This window comes from Saccostrea cucullata, unplaced genomic scaffold (genome assembly GCF_032062105.1).
Source record: "Saccostrea cucullata isolate Sc308-1 unplaced genomic scaffold, CSIRO_AGI_Scuc_v1 ctg2195, whole genome shotgun sequence".
Taxonomy (NCBI): Eukaryota; Metazoa; Mollusca; class Bivalvia; order Ostreida; family Ostreidae; genus Saccostrea; species Saccostrea cuccullata.
This window is the reverse complement of record NW_026936662.1, coordinates 1-15,559: the sequence shown is the minus strand read 5'-3', so window position 1 is coordinate 15,559 and position 15,559 is coordinate 1. Positions and strand designations below refer to the sequence as shown.

Below are 15,559 nucleotides of genomic sequence, written 5' to 3'. Positions count from 1 at the left end.
AATTGGTGGAGTATGCATACCGAATATGAAGTTTCTATCTCTTACATTTCAACAGTTATGGTGAAGGTTAACGTTGACAACAGACAGACAAACTGAGTCAAGACAAAAACACAGTATGCCTCCGATCTATCGATCCTGGCGCATAAAATTGTGATGGTGTATCGGAGACATGCAGTATATTTAGAATATTGCATTCTCATTCTGAGTGCGAACCAACCGGGGACTAAAACGACTATTTTCAAGAATAACATGATGTTTTTGTGAAATACTATGCGCTCGGCGGCAAAAAAGTTCGAAAAAGGTATTTTTAGAATATTGGTCAGTAAAGGTCACAAGGCCATTGACCTTGATGTCATTTGAAAGAACTTGGAGTATGCATATGAAGTATATAGATCACAGTCAAGGTTTCAAGGTCGATGATCTTGGTGTCATTTGAAAGAGATTAAAGAGATGTTTTATTGAAAAATGACTTGTATGGGACGTCTAAGGGCCCGAACTTTTATTTAAACATCGTGGGGAATGATTAATTTCATAATAAAGTGTTTAAAAGTCATACATGTTGATGTTATTGATTTTGGTAAAATTTGTGATTTCTAACTTAAGCATCCATAACTGATTCACAACACTTCTCGAATATATTGTAGAATAGTATCCCTGAAGTGTCTCCTTTACTGCTGTTAATATTTTTCGAAGACTAAGGACTTGGTAGAACACCAAACCCGCTGTGCGTCTTTGTAAGGATTTATTTGTCCAATGCCTTTGTCAGTATCAACTAGCATGAAAAACGTTTGTCAGCATTTGACTCAATGATAAATTTTATTTGCTGACAATATCAATGTATCTACCATACAACTTAACGAAATGTTGACTAGAGTTTTTCATACTAATTGTTAGTCCACTATTTATACACTGAATTGACGACAGATTTTCCCGTTACTTCCGGATTATGACAAGGAGCACACAGCCGATGTGACCGATCAACAGGGGATGCTCACTCCTCCATGGCATCTGATCCTACCTCTGATGTTTTGAAGGTCCGTGTTTGCTGTGCTCCTATTTTGTATTGTTTTATGGACGTTGATATTGAATACTGTCCGTTATCTCCATATCCTTCATTGTATATAAGGAAATCAAAAACCTTTGAAAACACACACAAAAAATATATAACCAGTTATTACTAGTATTAAAATGCTTTAATTCTGCGTGCAAATCTATAAAAACAATTATGCAGAAAGTTAGTAAAAAAAAAGTAGATAAAATATTATCCAATTCCAAAAAGAAGAAACTTTTTTTTTACATAAGTTGACTGAAAATGAGTTTAAATATTTATATTCCATGAATATAGCTTCCTAAGAAACATTGAGCTCTTGTTTGATAAAATCTTTGAGGGATTCTTCAGTCAAGGTCATCCCGTCCTTCTTAACAACAGCTGCACAAGGAATGTCGTCAGCGTGTACTTCGTCTTTTATGGAGAAGACCACCACTTCCTTAACACCGAGATTCCTTTTAATAATTTCTTCGAGAAAGGATGGCAGAACCTTAGCTCCAGGGATTTCCATAACGTCAGACACTCTGCCAAATACTTCAAGGTAACAAGAAGAATTAATTTGTCCGAAATCATCTGTTTTATACCATCCAACAGGAGTAATAACAACCGCGGTTTTTTCGACTTCATTGATGTAACCTGGGAATGGTAAACAGCTGCGCGTAAGCACTTCTCCTTTTGTTCCAAGGGGAACCGTCATTACGTTCTTCCCTACAATTTTCATTTCCACCCCAGGTAACGGCGATAGACCAATGCATTTGTCATTAGGCGAGGTATACAGCCTTCCAGCTGTAAAACTAGTTTCTGTTGAGCCGTACAGAACTAAAAGGGCGTCGCATCTTTTCCCGATGGCTGATAAGCAAGAGGCCGGGACAGGCTGACCTCCCGTGAAAACTGTTGGAATTTTCCAAGAAACATCTTCTGTCATTAGTAGTTCCATAAGGAAAGGAACGACAATAACAGCGATTTTGGGCCTTGCTTCCTCTATTATACTTGAGGTGTATTCCATAGCCTTTGCAATACTTGGGAATAGAAGAGTATTCTGCTGGGTTATAAGTTTTCCTCCTCTTACAAGAGCTACACTCGGGTATCCCCCTATCCAATAAAATGGCCGATCATTGTACAATGAAAACTGTCCATCTTCCTTACCATCTCAGCCACCTGCATGTAGTAGATTATATACATATTCAATAATACGATGATGACTATATTGTACAGCCTTTGGTAATCCTGTACTCCCGAATGTAAGAATACTAGCACCTGTGTCATCTGGGTCTACTTCTGGTAACTTCATATTCTCCGTGGCATAAACATCTTCTTTCGTAAAACAAGCGTCAGAAGACTGCAGAGGTGTCTGTAACACGACCCATTTTACAGATGGTAGATCAGAGCCGACAACACCAATTTTGGGATCCACTTGTAGGAATTTTTGATATATTTCCCAGTGAACGTCATTGTCTCCAGGATCAAAAATTTGCATTTTACGGCCTCCAACTTTGCTGATAATTCTTTTTCTGCTCTCCCCAGACTTGTCATGAAAATTGAAGTGTAAGGGACACGCCCCTGCAAGCTGTGCACCAAACGTACTCACTAGCCATTCAATAGTGTTGTTTCCACCTATTCCTATTACGTCGCCCTTATTTATTCCAAGCTGCAAAAGTCCTTTTGCCAGCAATACTGCATCCTGGTACAGTTTTTCATAGGTGATAGAAGTTCTTGGCTTGCCAAAGTTATAAAAAAACACACGCTTCTTGTTCTGGCACTTCAATTGCCCACTTTTGTAGAAGTTTAGTCAGTGTCGTTTACGGTGCTCCTGGGGTTACTTTAGATCTGAGATAGCTTTGGTCCAAATTCATTTCTGACACCTCCATGATCTCACACTTATTTCCCAAAGGTACGTGCCTCGACACAACTTTATGTACAGGAATTTAATCTTTGCCTTCGAATTCTTTTACTGTTATATTGAGTATGGAAGCCAACAAGTGTCGAACGCTAAAAATTGCAATTGAAATTGGAAGTAAGAGATAAAACGGGTGCGTACATTGTATTCACTTTAACTCGAAATCAAACTAAATATTTCTAAAAAAAGAAAAGAAACGTGAATGTTTGAAGACTAAATAAAAACAAAAAAATTCGTTAAAAATCTCTCTAATTGATGAAGTAGACAAAGAATGTGAAGTATATGAGTGGTGAGTGTGGTAATGACAATTTAAACTTTGATTCTGCTATAGGTTACGGAAAGAGTTCAAAAGATATTGATACCAAACATAAATCATTTTGAAAACCATCCTTAATTACTGTAAAACATTTTTTAAAAGAATTCCCGTGAACAGACGACCTTCGAGTTTGTTTGATGATAAATTTAAACGCGTACAAAAGATACAAAATTTTGAGAGCTACAAAGATGGCATCGACATTCCTTGGGACCCCTATCGGGTGTTTGAATCTTACAGTCCATGTTTATTTGAAATGAAGAAACATATTTTTAGTCAGTTTGAAGTGAGTTTGAAGATTAAAAAAAGAGAAAAATATATCGAATGTTGACAGACATTTTTCACACAAATTGTTAAGACATTTTATTCACTGAATTTTTCTACGATTTTTTCTGTTCGTTATAATAGGAAGAAACATGAGGCGGATATGAGTGGTCAACAAGGGCTGTTTACTCCTCAATGGTGCCTAATCCAGCTCTCATGTTTATAGAAGTTTGTAATTTTTCTATCCTTTAACTTTTTACAACTTACTGAACTGCGACGCAACATACATTTTATGTTCATGTCATAGAAATATGACGTTACCGTTTCCCCGCAAGCACCCTATAGCGTGATACACACGTTCCTCAAAAGTATAGCATTAATAATTATGACGTGTAATATTTTGATAGGAATATAGCTTTCTTTTTGAATGAGATTTTATTAAGTATAAAATGGAAGGGAACTGTGATTAAATTAAAAATTAAATATACTTTTGAAAGTGCGTGAAAATGAGTGATTGCCGGGAAACAGTAGATGCATGATTTTGCGTTAGAAATAGAAAATGGTATGTGCGTTAAAATGCGTGAATGCGGGGAAGGGGGTTAAATGGACACTTGAGCTTCATTTAAATTCTTTATCATCGAATTTCACATTCAGTTCCTTTCAATAATTCAAAAATTATTCTCCACAATCAATCAATAGACCTCAAAAACTGATTAATTAAACAGTGTTGTCTGTACATAGGTATATGAATTCCTGAAACAAGTGGGACTAGGGCTTTCATATTTCACAGTTGTAACTTTATGATAAGACCCTTTTTTTGTGTACAACCAACTTTGACCTTATGACATTGACCTTGGAGTTTGAGACACTTTTACCCCAAATTCCACACTTTTACGTTAGCATTAACTTTTGGGCGGTATGTGCTAGGACTCTATATCGAAGTACGGCATGATAGACTAATAGAGTTCATTGATTTGCAAAGGTAATGTCTATAAAATCTCAGAAGAAAGGGGGTGTAACAGCACCATTGGTCAGGGAAAAGGAAAGTATTTTTTTGAATTTATAGATATCTCTGAAGGTTCAACTGTTATTCACGCAGATGTAAATTTTTGCCAGTTTTGGAGGATTTTTTAATATCATCATAAGAATGTTCTCGATGTGTATGGTATTTCCTGTATATACATGAAAAAATTTAGTACTTTATATCAGGTAGTTAAAAAGTGTGTATTTTAAAGCAGAATGCATAACCCTGCTCCTTCAACTGGCGTTGAAATTTCATAAATATTATGGATTCAACAGATCTGTTGAAAATTACGCCAGACAATGGAACAGATATGAAAAAGAAGACGTTGACACTTTGTCAGAATGGATTAAATGTATCAGATCCATATTTAAGTCGCGTATTAAAAGACTGAGGGGCAATATGAAAACCATCTATCCGTCTGTGTTCAATAATTCAGACGTGAAAAAAGAAATAGATAGATTACATGATCAGTACGTACTGGTCCCTGCCGACAAAGCAGGTAACAATATTGTCTTCGTTTGTAAGACTCATTATGCAAATTATATATTAGAAGAACTTGGATTTAATTCTACAAGTGGTAATCCTTCTTATACTCATACTTCCCTTCTTCAAAATCATATTATTGAACAATATGTAAGTTTTGAATATTTTTAATATTCCGCAGAGCCAAAATGAATTTGAACTCCCTATATATATATTGAATCCCGAAACTTCATAAGAATCCTTACAAACAAAGATACATTGCGGGTTCCCGTAAATGTTCAACCATGCCTCTCTTTCGTAACATCTCACTAAGATATTGACAGAAATGAAGAAAAAACTTCGAGTACTGTGCAACAATATACTAGTTAAGAAGTAGTGTGAATCAGACGCGGATACTATAAAAATTCCAAGGAACTTTTGAACAATTTGAAATCACAAGATTTTACCAAAATCATCAGCTTAAAAACTTACGACTTTTCAATTTCATACACAACCATTCCCCGCGATAAATTAATGTCCAGACTTTTTGATATCATAGACAGCTGCTTTTTCAGTAAAAATAGAACTCGTAAATTCTCTTACCTGGTAATTGGTCATTTGAAAAATTATTTTGTTAAAACACACTCTAACTACACACACAAGTACTCTGAAGTTGACATTAAAAAGATGCTTAAGTTTCTGATTGAAAAAATCCATGTGATTTTTGGAGACCAGGTCTTCAAACAATCTATTGGAATTTCCATGGGTACCAATTGCGCTCCCTTATTAGCAGACCTATTTTTGTATTCATATGATGCAGAATTTGTGCATATGATGCAGATCTTATGCGTGAAAAGAAGAAAACACTTGTTGTGGCCTTCAACTCGACATTTAGATATATCGACGACGTATTTTCAATTAACAATGGCAATTAACATTCCTACTTCAATACGATATATCCGGAAGAGCTTGAGATAAAAGATACCACATAGTCTGATACATCTGTTTCATACTTGGATATTTTACTTGAAAAAGACGTTAATGATAATCTCACAACCAAGCTATATGATAAACGTGATGACTTTAACTTTTCTATCGTCAACTTCCCTTACTCACGCAGCAATAAACCTTAATCACCTGCATACGAAGTGTGTAATTATCTCTCAGTTGATTCGATACGCAAGGGCATGATCTACATATGAACATTTTCTTCAACGAGGTAAATCATTGACAAGCAAGTTGATGAAACAAGAATATTCGTTTAAAGTCATCATTTCGTAAGTTCTATGGTAGATACAATGACCTTGTCAGCAAATACAATTTATCATTAAGTCAAATGCTGACTGACTTTTTTCGTGCTAATGGTTAGTCCATTATTTTTACATTGAATTGACGATGGATGTTTTGGAGGTCCGTGTTTGCTCTGCTCCTATTTTGTATTGTTTTATGGACTTTGCATTGATATAGAATACTGTTCGTTATCTCCATATCCTTCTTTCATACAGATGTAAATTTAAGTTTAAATGTGAGAGCTAAGGGAATTGAATTTATATAGTTAGATAACGTTTGCTTTTCGTGCTTCTATGCTATGTTTTTGGATTTGTAAAAAAAAGTTTATAGTTATCGAAAACATATCATGCCATTTTCGGAACAAAACCTTTGAATGATAAAAAACAATCAAAAATATAAGAATACATTTATGCTTCTCAATGAATAATTATTCATTGGGATTCTGCAAGCCAAAAATAAATCCATACCAGATACATTGATAATGATGCTTTTATTAAGATATGCAATCAAATATATGTTGGAAAGGATTAAAGTGCATAAAAAAAATTCCCCCTACTTGCATTAGAAAGTATGAAAGAATATCAGGAGACACATATATAAGGTTTTATTGTATAAAAAAGTAGGGGGTCAAAATTCTGTAGGACTCATTTTTCAACGTGTGTGGAGTCGTGGAATTACTGGTCTGGAATGTTTTTCTACAGTCGAAAAATGACCCTATTTGTCGTAGAATATTGACCGAGGGTCATTTTCCTACGTAGAAAAATGACCCCCTGGTCAATATTGTATTGGGGTCACTTTTCGTTGTTACACCGGCTTCCTCCTCGCAATACTCTGGAATACTAATATTCCTTTGAGGGAATTCTATCATTGGAGCCAAAGTCCCGCTCCTTATCTCTAATACTTGTTATGTATCCGACAATTTCTCCGATTGGTTTGGACAACATACTCATATACTACTGGGATTTCAGCAACCGCATTTAAAGTCAGCATCATTAAAATTCTTTATTATACCTCTATTGATAATACTTGAATTTGATTGGCTGGTAAGAAAACTTTAAAACACAACAATGACTCCAAATGGTACTGTTTACAGCAATACTGACCTAGGAATCGTTGCGTGTGGGATATAATAACCCGGTCATTATTTTAAATGATCGCTAAAAATGACCGCTTAATCAAAAATTCGATTTTGAGTGAAGTTAATGCATGAAATAATAATTATTCGAAAAAAAACAGCATGTTTTAAAATTGTGCGTGGTCTGTTTTGCATTACCATACAGAATACGGTAAAATATCTATCGCTTCAATATATCGTTACAATTCAGTTCAATAGAATGTAGAGGCGGCTCTTTAAAGAGATGAATTCTGTGTTAGATTTTGACTGTGTAGAGGAAAAGTAATCGTTAGTTATAACAATGTATGTCGCTATCAACTAAATATTGTTTTAATCAGTAAATCATGTCAATGCAAAAACTTACACGACTTGCAGACGTCAATGTAAACAAATTCACTATCCGGTCTGTAGCGAATCCCGATCCCGATCAAAGAAAGAATTTATAATGATAAGAGATTTATACTTTTCGCGGCCTCGGTCAGGCCAGGTCACCTCGTGGGCCAGGTCTCGGGTCCTTATTTCACCATGTTGACCTCACAAGGGGTAATTAATTGTATAATATGGGTGTAATAATGGCCATGTTTACAAACACATTTCGTTGTTTGTATTTTGGCTGATATTTTTCATACCTATTGATAGTTTTTTTTTTGTTTTTGCACTAAATTTGACCACAGAATATTCCTTTAATCAACAAATAATTTAGTAGAAATATCATTTATCTTTAATAAAACTTGAAGAACAAATATGATATGTTGTATTTCATAACTTGTAATAAGCATTCATCGCACACTCACTATCTTCTAAATACTCTCTCTCTCTCTCTCTCTCTCCTTTTCATAAATTCAACTTTCAGATGTATTTTTGTGTTTCTTTTTGGATTATGTAAATATGTAAATAAATACTTTAAGGTTTCACAGAAGGTCAGCATATCAAAAAATTATTTTTACAATAGCTCCTAGATACTAAAAAAATCTAAAGAGCTTTTGGACACTTTGAAATCACAAGACTTTACAAAAATCAACAGCTTAAAAACTTATGACTTTTCAACTTTATACACAACAATTTCAAACGACAATTCAAAATCCAGGCTTTTTGATATCATTGACAGCTGTTTCTTCAATAAAAATGGAACTCGTAAATTTACTTATCTCGTCATTGGTCATTTGCAAAATTATTTTGTTAAAACAGATTCTGATTGCACACATAAGTACTCTGAAGTTGACATCAAGAAGATGCGTGAGTTTCTGATTGACAACATCTATGTGGTTTATGGAGACCACTTATTCCAACAGTCTATTGGAATTCCAATGGGTACAAATTGCGCTCCCTTATTAGCAGACTTGTTTTTATATTCATATGAAGCAGAATTTATGCAAAATCTTATGCGTGAAAAGAAGAAAACACTTGTTGTGGCCTTCAACTCGACATTTAGATATATCGACGACGTATTTTCAATTAATAATGGTAATTTCCATTCCTACGTCGATACAATATATCCTGGTGAGCTTGAGATAAAAGATACCACAGAGTCCGACACATCTGTTTCATACTTGGATATTTTACTTGAAAAAGACACTAATGGTAATCTAACAACCAAGCTATATGATAAACGTGATGACTTTAACTTTTCTATTGTCAACTTCCCTTACTTATGCAATAATATACCTTCATCACCTGCATACGGAGTACCGGTATATATATCTCAGTTGATTCGATACGCAAGAGCATGCTCTACGTATGAACAATTTCTAAAACGAGGTAAATTATTGACAAGCAAGTTGACGAAACAAGAATATCAGCAGTCTCGTTTAAAGTCATCATTTCGTAAGTTCTATGGTCGATACAATGACCTTGTCAGCAAAAACAGTTTATCATTGAGTCAAATGCTGACTGACGTTTTTCATACTAATTGTTAGTCCATTACTGAATTGACTACGAATTTTCCCGTTATTTCCTGATCATGACAAGGAGCACACGGCGGGGGTGACCGGTCGGCAGGGGATGCTCACTCCTCCATGGCACTCTGATCCCACCTCTGATGTTTCGGAGGTCCGTGTTTGCTCTGCTCTTATTTTGTATTGTTTTATGGACTTTGAGATTGAATACTGTTCGTTATCTCCATACCCTTCTCCACAACTATGTGAGGTATAAAGTTAAAACTTTTACATTGTATAAATATATCATTAATTAACAGAAAGAAAGTATATTAAGAAAACAATTACTTTAAGTGCATATTTTTAAAGTAAATAATATTATATATATAAAAAAAAATTTGGATATTGTTGTTTTAAAAAATTCATCTGTTTTGTGCTGTACTTTTAGTGAAAACCATCATTGTAGAAATAATACAAGTTTATCAATGAAGGGCAAGTTGGACGTGAATGGTCTCTGAGAGGCTTTTATTGAAAGCATGATGGTTTTTTTTTACTTTTAATTCGACTATGAAATGTTCCCTCAAATTGATCAAAACCTTGCTCACGGAGGTATTACCAGTCTGTCAGCAGGAGATGATTACTCATGCTATAACATCTAATCTCTGGATTTTCACGGGGACTGTGTAGATGCTCTGGTAACAAGTTTGTGTTGTTTGTAGATTTTTTTATCAAGCACTTTCATGCTTAAAGTTATGACAAATTACAAATACTAATATAGAAATCAAACTGATCAAGAATTTCGTGGAATTTCTATACAAAGTATTTTTTGAGACACTGTATGTAGCAAATCAATGAAATATAAGAATATAACGAACAGTATTCAAGCTCAGAAGTACATTTAACAATACAAAATCGGAGCAGAGCTAACTCTGACCTCCGAGACATCAGAGGTGGGACCAGGTACAATGTAGGGATGAGAATCCCCTGCCGACCGGTCACACCCGCCGTGCGCTCCTTGTCATGATCTGGAAATAACAGAGCATCCGTCGTCAATCCACTTTAAAATTGATGGCCTAAGAATTGGAATGAAAAACGTCAGTCAGCATTTGACTCAATGATAAATTGTATTTGCTGACAACGTCATTGTATCGACCATAAAACTTACGAAATGATGACTTTAAACAAGACTGCTGATATTCTTGTTTCATCAACTTGTTTGTCAATAATTTACATCGTTTTAGAAATTGTACATGTGTAGAACATGCACTTGAAAAGTCATCACGTGTAAAATCACCATTAACGTCTTTTGCAAGTAAAATATCCAAATGCGAAACAGATGTGTCAGACTCTGCGGTATATCTGTGGTATATTTTATCTGGAGCTCACTAAGATATATCGTATCGACATAAGAATGAAAAAAAAACAGTGTTAATGGTTATTCAATGTAATGAAATATATTGTAGAGATTTTAATTGTTACTGAATTTGTATACATGTAATTGAAATCAAACTTAAATTGTACAACTTAGAATATATTAAAAAATTTCACAGCCTATGTCTTAGTCATAGCAGAACTTTAAATATTAAACTTAAAATAAATATTAAACATCGCATGATAAAGTTTGATTGAAATTTTAATAACAAATGAATAACTCAAAGCATTTTCCATGGCATATGAAATATAACATTTGTTTTGCAAACACTTGTTCACAATTCGTCGGCAATTTCTATAGACCTGTTCTCATGCTTACTCGTAAATCCCTCCACAAGGGCGTCGTGTAGGAAAATGTACTCATCCTATATGAGAAAAAAGAATTTAAAGTAAATTCAATTGTTTTAAATCACTTTAAGACAATTCGTATCAAAGATACATTTTTTCTCTCGTTATTGACACTTAGGTAAAATGAGTGTAATTATGTATGTCTGCGCGCGAGAGAGAGAAAGAGAAAGAGAGAGGACATACTGTAGATTGTACAGCATAGGCCCGCTGCTGCCTCAATATCTGGATATAGCCAACAACATCTAGGTAACCAGTCGATATTCCCTCATCTAGGAGGTAATCCAGGGCAATAAATGTCCCCGTGCGCCCCACCCCCGCACTGATGAGTAAAAGGTGCAATAGAATAACACTAGTTAACAACATAATAAAGTTTCTGCTTCAGGGTTATGACATATGGTAGATATAGTATTTTTCTGTATTATATATGTCAGTAAACCTTCATTTAAAGACTCTTTACCTGCAATGGACGATGATAGGACCGTCATCATCAGAAACATCGCTCATGACGAGATTTCTAAAGAGGAGGAGAGAGTCGACGTTATTGGGTACCCTTGTTGTGTACCACGCTGTATACTGATATTGTTTTACCACTCTCTCTTCAATGCCCTGAAATGTTCAAATATACTTTATTTCATAAAAAATGCACATAAGAACTTCCTGTAGTGCTGATAGACCTTACCTTAAAGTTTGCTAAAATGTAAAAAAAAAATCCTTTCTATTCTAGAACCCAAATGCAAATTGTTGAGAAATGTTTAACGTTTAATTTTTATCAATGGCATGTCTGTTTTCAAACACGAAATCTGTAAAATGGATTGTTACGTTACCAATTTAAGTTTGATATGTCTTATTATGTATCTTCTGCAGGTGTTTTGTCTCTCAGTCTTGATCAGGAAAGGTCCTATTAAAGCCTCGGTATTTGGCCAATATTTTAAACATTTCATCTGAAAAAATATATGCATATATTTTATTATTTTTCATTCATAATGTTATAAAATGTAAAAAAAAAAAAAAAAAAAAAAAAAAAAAAAAATCCCAAAAAAACAGGTACTGCAAATGTATAATATGTGTGAGTTTATTCAATTTTTCAATAAGTTGGTGTACAATATATATTTTACGCATCTCTAAATTTTGGTGAAAATAACAACCTCAATAAATATAATGCGTAACTAAATTATAATTAACCAGAATATTCATAAATACATTTACAATGATGCAATAAAGCTTAAAAATATTTCTCCTATATGTAGTATTTAAGTTATTTTACATTTCCTTCTTCTGTAAGATTTGTTAACATGACGATCTTCACACTTCTCATCTGCCACACCATCCTCCAAAAATCTAAAACTGTCTCCTCAGTAAACGGACCTAGAAGTTAATTAATTTCTTTAGCAAAAAGTAGGAAATGTAGGTTTATATTGATTATAAATATTATACGATACAATTTTTCATGTATTGGACATGCATTTCGAACAATATTCATGCTCAAAAGTCCAAAAACTAGTGACTTCGTATGCGCAATTATCTTTTTTATTTACTGCAGAGATGCTTTTTCCAGTTAGAATCTTCAAAGTCTCCGGCATACAAAATAAGCATCCTCTATCTTTTATCAGTAATTTGTTAAAAGAACCCTTCACATATGTGAATGCTATGTGCATTCACTTTTTCTAGTAACGAAATATCGCTTTACGACAGCTTATCAAAGAAAATTTAATTCATTCATCCATATAAGCAAATACATTTTATCAGTAAGTCAAATGCTTGCTGACTTTTTCATACTGATTATTAGGCCATTATTTATACACCGAGCTTTCCGCGGATTTTTTCGTTTATTTTCTTTTCCCGAACATAATAAGGAGCACATGGCGGATGTGGCCGATCGGCAGGGGATGCTCACTTCTCAATGGCAACATGTTCCCATCTTTGATGTTTTGAAGGTCCTTGTTCGCTCTGCTCCTATTTTGTACTTTTAATTCTTGAGCTAGAATACGTTCGTTATCGCCACATATTTCATCATCAAATCAACATTTTGCTTTTGGAAACGCAATTTCGTTCAAGCCTTTAATCTGTTATAATATGAAACACTAATTTGGGCTATATTCTTTTTTCACTTTTTTATTTTGAAATATAAGAACAAATTTGCCTCCACGTATCAAAATGAATGTGTTTGAGTGAGAAATTGAGAGCGAATGGCATGTTAAAAGAAATACTTCACACTGTAATATGTTTATAATAAGATGAACAAATAGATATATGAATTTAAAGAAAAAAACTTATTAAATTATTGGACGAACTTGCATTCTGTGATTCTGTTTTTAAAATGTATTCAAATGATCTTTAAATTGAAATGGATGAATAAAAGTGGTGTCAATGAAAAAAAAAATCATTTTTAGGCTATATACATTTTTTTAAGTTAACACATTTGATACCTTGTGAAGCTATGTATGCCCGTTGTTTGTGAAAACCCTGTAAATGAAAACAGACAATAAACATATCACAGGGAAGGAATTTGTCACAGATTTAGGTTTTGTACAACGATCAAATCTGTTTCTAGATAAAACTTTCATTTATATGGTAAATAAATATTTTTAATGAAGCTTGAAACGTACATGTACAAAACAGGCATTAATGTAATCAGAACTTCCTGGAAAATCGGAAGTATCAAGGACCACACGACTGGAATCATCTACAAAAACAATCAGAATAGCATACATGTGGGGTTATTTCTCGTACCATTGATCTCTACAACTGATACAAATCTCAGGTTTTATTGAAAGAATTGGAAGTGAATATAGATATTATAAGTATTCAATTAATTATGGGAAAGATAAAAATTCTGCATAGCTAATCCTGCTATTTCCTGTAGATTTTACAAAAATGCTAATTAAACATGTACATGTAAGAGGAAACACCATACGTATTCAGTTCTATATATAAAAAATGCACTGTATTTGCTCAGAAATCTTACTCGTTCAAATTCATATCCTCAAAATTTCCGTCTCATAAATTTATGCACTTGTGAAAGTTATCTTTATTTATGATACTTAAACAAAAAGGAAAATATTTCCAAAAGATTTAAAGAAATCCAATAAAACACATATTTAAACATCTACTTACATGGATATACTTTTTTATATCTATTTCTAGATTTATTCTTCGGATCAATAGCTGCATAATATGACTCGTTCATTCGGTATGGAATTTTCTGAAATAAAGAAGTTACATGTATTCATTATTATACGACAATTGTGTTTTTTCCTATTCAAATTACTCTACTCCTTTTTCTTTTAACCCCAGCTCAGTATATTCAACACACATAACGATATACCTTCCGAACGTTACATGTAAAACAAATGCATGGCAAATGTAGAATTAGTAAAAATGTAAGCTTATGCTTTATGTTTCTTAGAAATAAATGTTATTAAAAATATAAGAACATTTTTAAAAAGAGAAAAAATCCAATAAAAAAAAACGTTTTGATCTTCTTCTGGTGTCTTTGAATCCAATAACTGATTATCAGTACCGATTCTTTAACAAGAGCTACATGTTTCTTATAAGTAGCTATTGTACAGTGTATCATCATTTGAGACACAAAAATCCCTGGAACCAAATAGGTACTCATCCTTTCTTGTCTTGATCTTTAAATTTCTATTAACTTTTATGTTTCATTATCAAGTTTTCAAACTAAAATGCAATTGCTTTTTTATTTCGCAGTTGTTTGCACAAAAATAAGTTGGACAATAAAAATTATATAGGGATCGATAATGTATTTAACAAAATACCTTGAATTCTCTTCGAAATGCATGATTAAGTTTCTTATGATGTACATTTAGTATGAATTCATCTACTGTCATTCTGTTGGAATCATTTATGTACTGGGCTGATTCCAGGTCGGCGTAGGGATTGGTCTGTGACATCGGTTCCAATTCTATATCTTGAGTCTCAATGAAACCATATGTGTCTCCTTGATTGGAAGATTGACACAGTTTTCTGATTATGATGATGATACAGATGGTTATGAGCACCAGTACAAGGATTATCCCTCCTCCTGCCATCATCATGGTCATTGTTTCTTCAGAAATATACAGCTTCTCGCCTTAAAATGAAGTATATCAACATCAACACTATTCATATCTAAAAGGGTTTTAAAAATGAAGACTTTGATAAAAGATGTTAAGAAGGTTATATAAGAATGTAAAGTTTACTTAATGGAAAAGAATATACTATTCGAATTTCAAAAGATACGCGCATGCTTACTCGAGCAAAGGGGAGGGTATCCATGATAACATTCTGTACAGTTGTATGGCGACTCCTCACATCGCTTGCAATGGGAAGAACATTTCTGATGGCAGCTAGAGCCGAACCATCCCTCAGAACAATTCCCAGAGCAGTGTCCCTGGTAAGAGCATTCTCCCTCACAGTGAACACTACACCGACAGAGTGGTCCCTCCCAATCCATGTGACAGTCGTCACAGTAAGATTCATTTGAACAAAACA

At 33.8% G+C, this 15,559-nt stretch overlaps 3 protein-coding genes across 3 annotated transcripts; all 3 read right to left on the bottom strand.

The window, feature by feature from the left end:
* Positions 1-1,349: 1,349 nt before the first annotated feature.
* On the bottom strand, positions 1,350-2,054 carry LOC134246171 (uncharacterized). Its single transcript, XM_062728501.1, has one exon. It carries the CDS (start codon positions 2,052-2,054, stop codon positions 1,350-1,352), a length of 705 nt encoding a protein of 234 aa, XP_062584485.1.
* On the bottom strand, positions 1,782-2,834 carry LOC134246170 (3-[(3aS,4S,7aS)-7a-methyl-1,5-dioxo-octahydro-1H-inden-4-yl]propanoyl:CoA ligase-like; the record flags this gene model as incomplete). The annotated part of the gene is made up of 1 exon (XM_062728500.1): positions 1,782-2,834. A coding segment is annotated over one exon (636 nt), but the record flags the coding sequence as incomplete, so codon positions are not given.
* An 8,005-nt stretch (positions 2,835-10,839) lies between these two features.
* Positions 10,840-15,521, bottom strand: LOC134246174 (receptor-type tyrosine-protein phosphatase T-like). The gene is made up of 10 exons (XM_062728503.1): positions 15,320-15,521; positions 14,845-15,158; positions 14,180-14,267; positions 13,672-13,748; positions 13,492-13,528; positions 12,330-12,430; positions 11,890-12,006; positions 11,523-11,671; positions 11,249-11,384; positions 10,840-11,082 (listed from the first exon to the last, which is right to left on the bottom strand). Exons 1-10 carry the CDS (start codon positions 15,519-15,521, stop codon positions 10,993-10,995), a joined length of 1,311 nt encoding a protein of 436 aa, XP_062584487.1. The 3' UTR covers positions 10,840-10,992.
* Between the last annotated feature and the right edge of the window lie 38 nt (positions 15,522-15,559).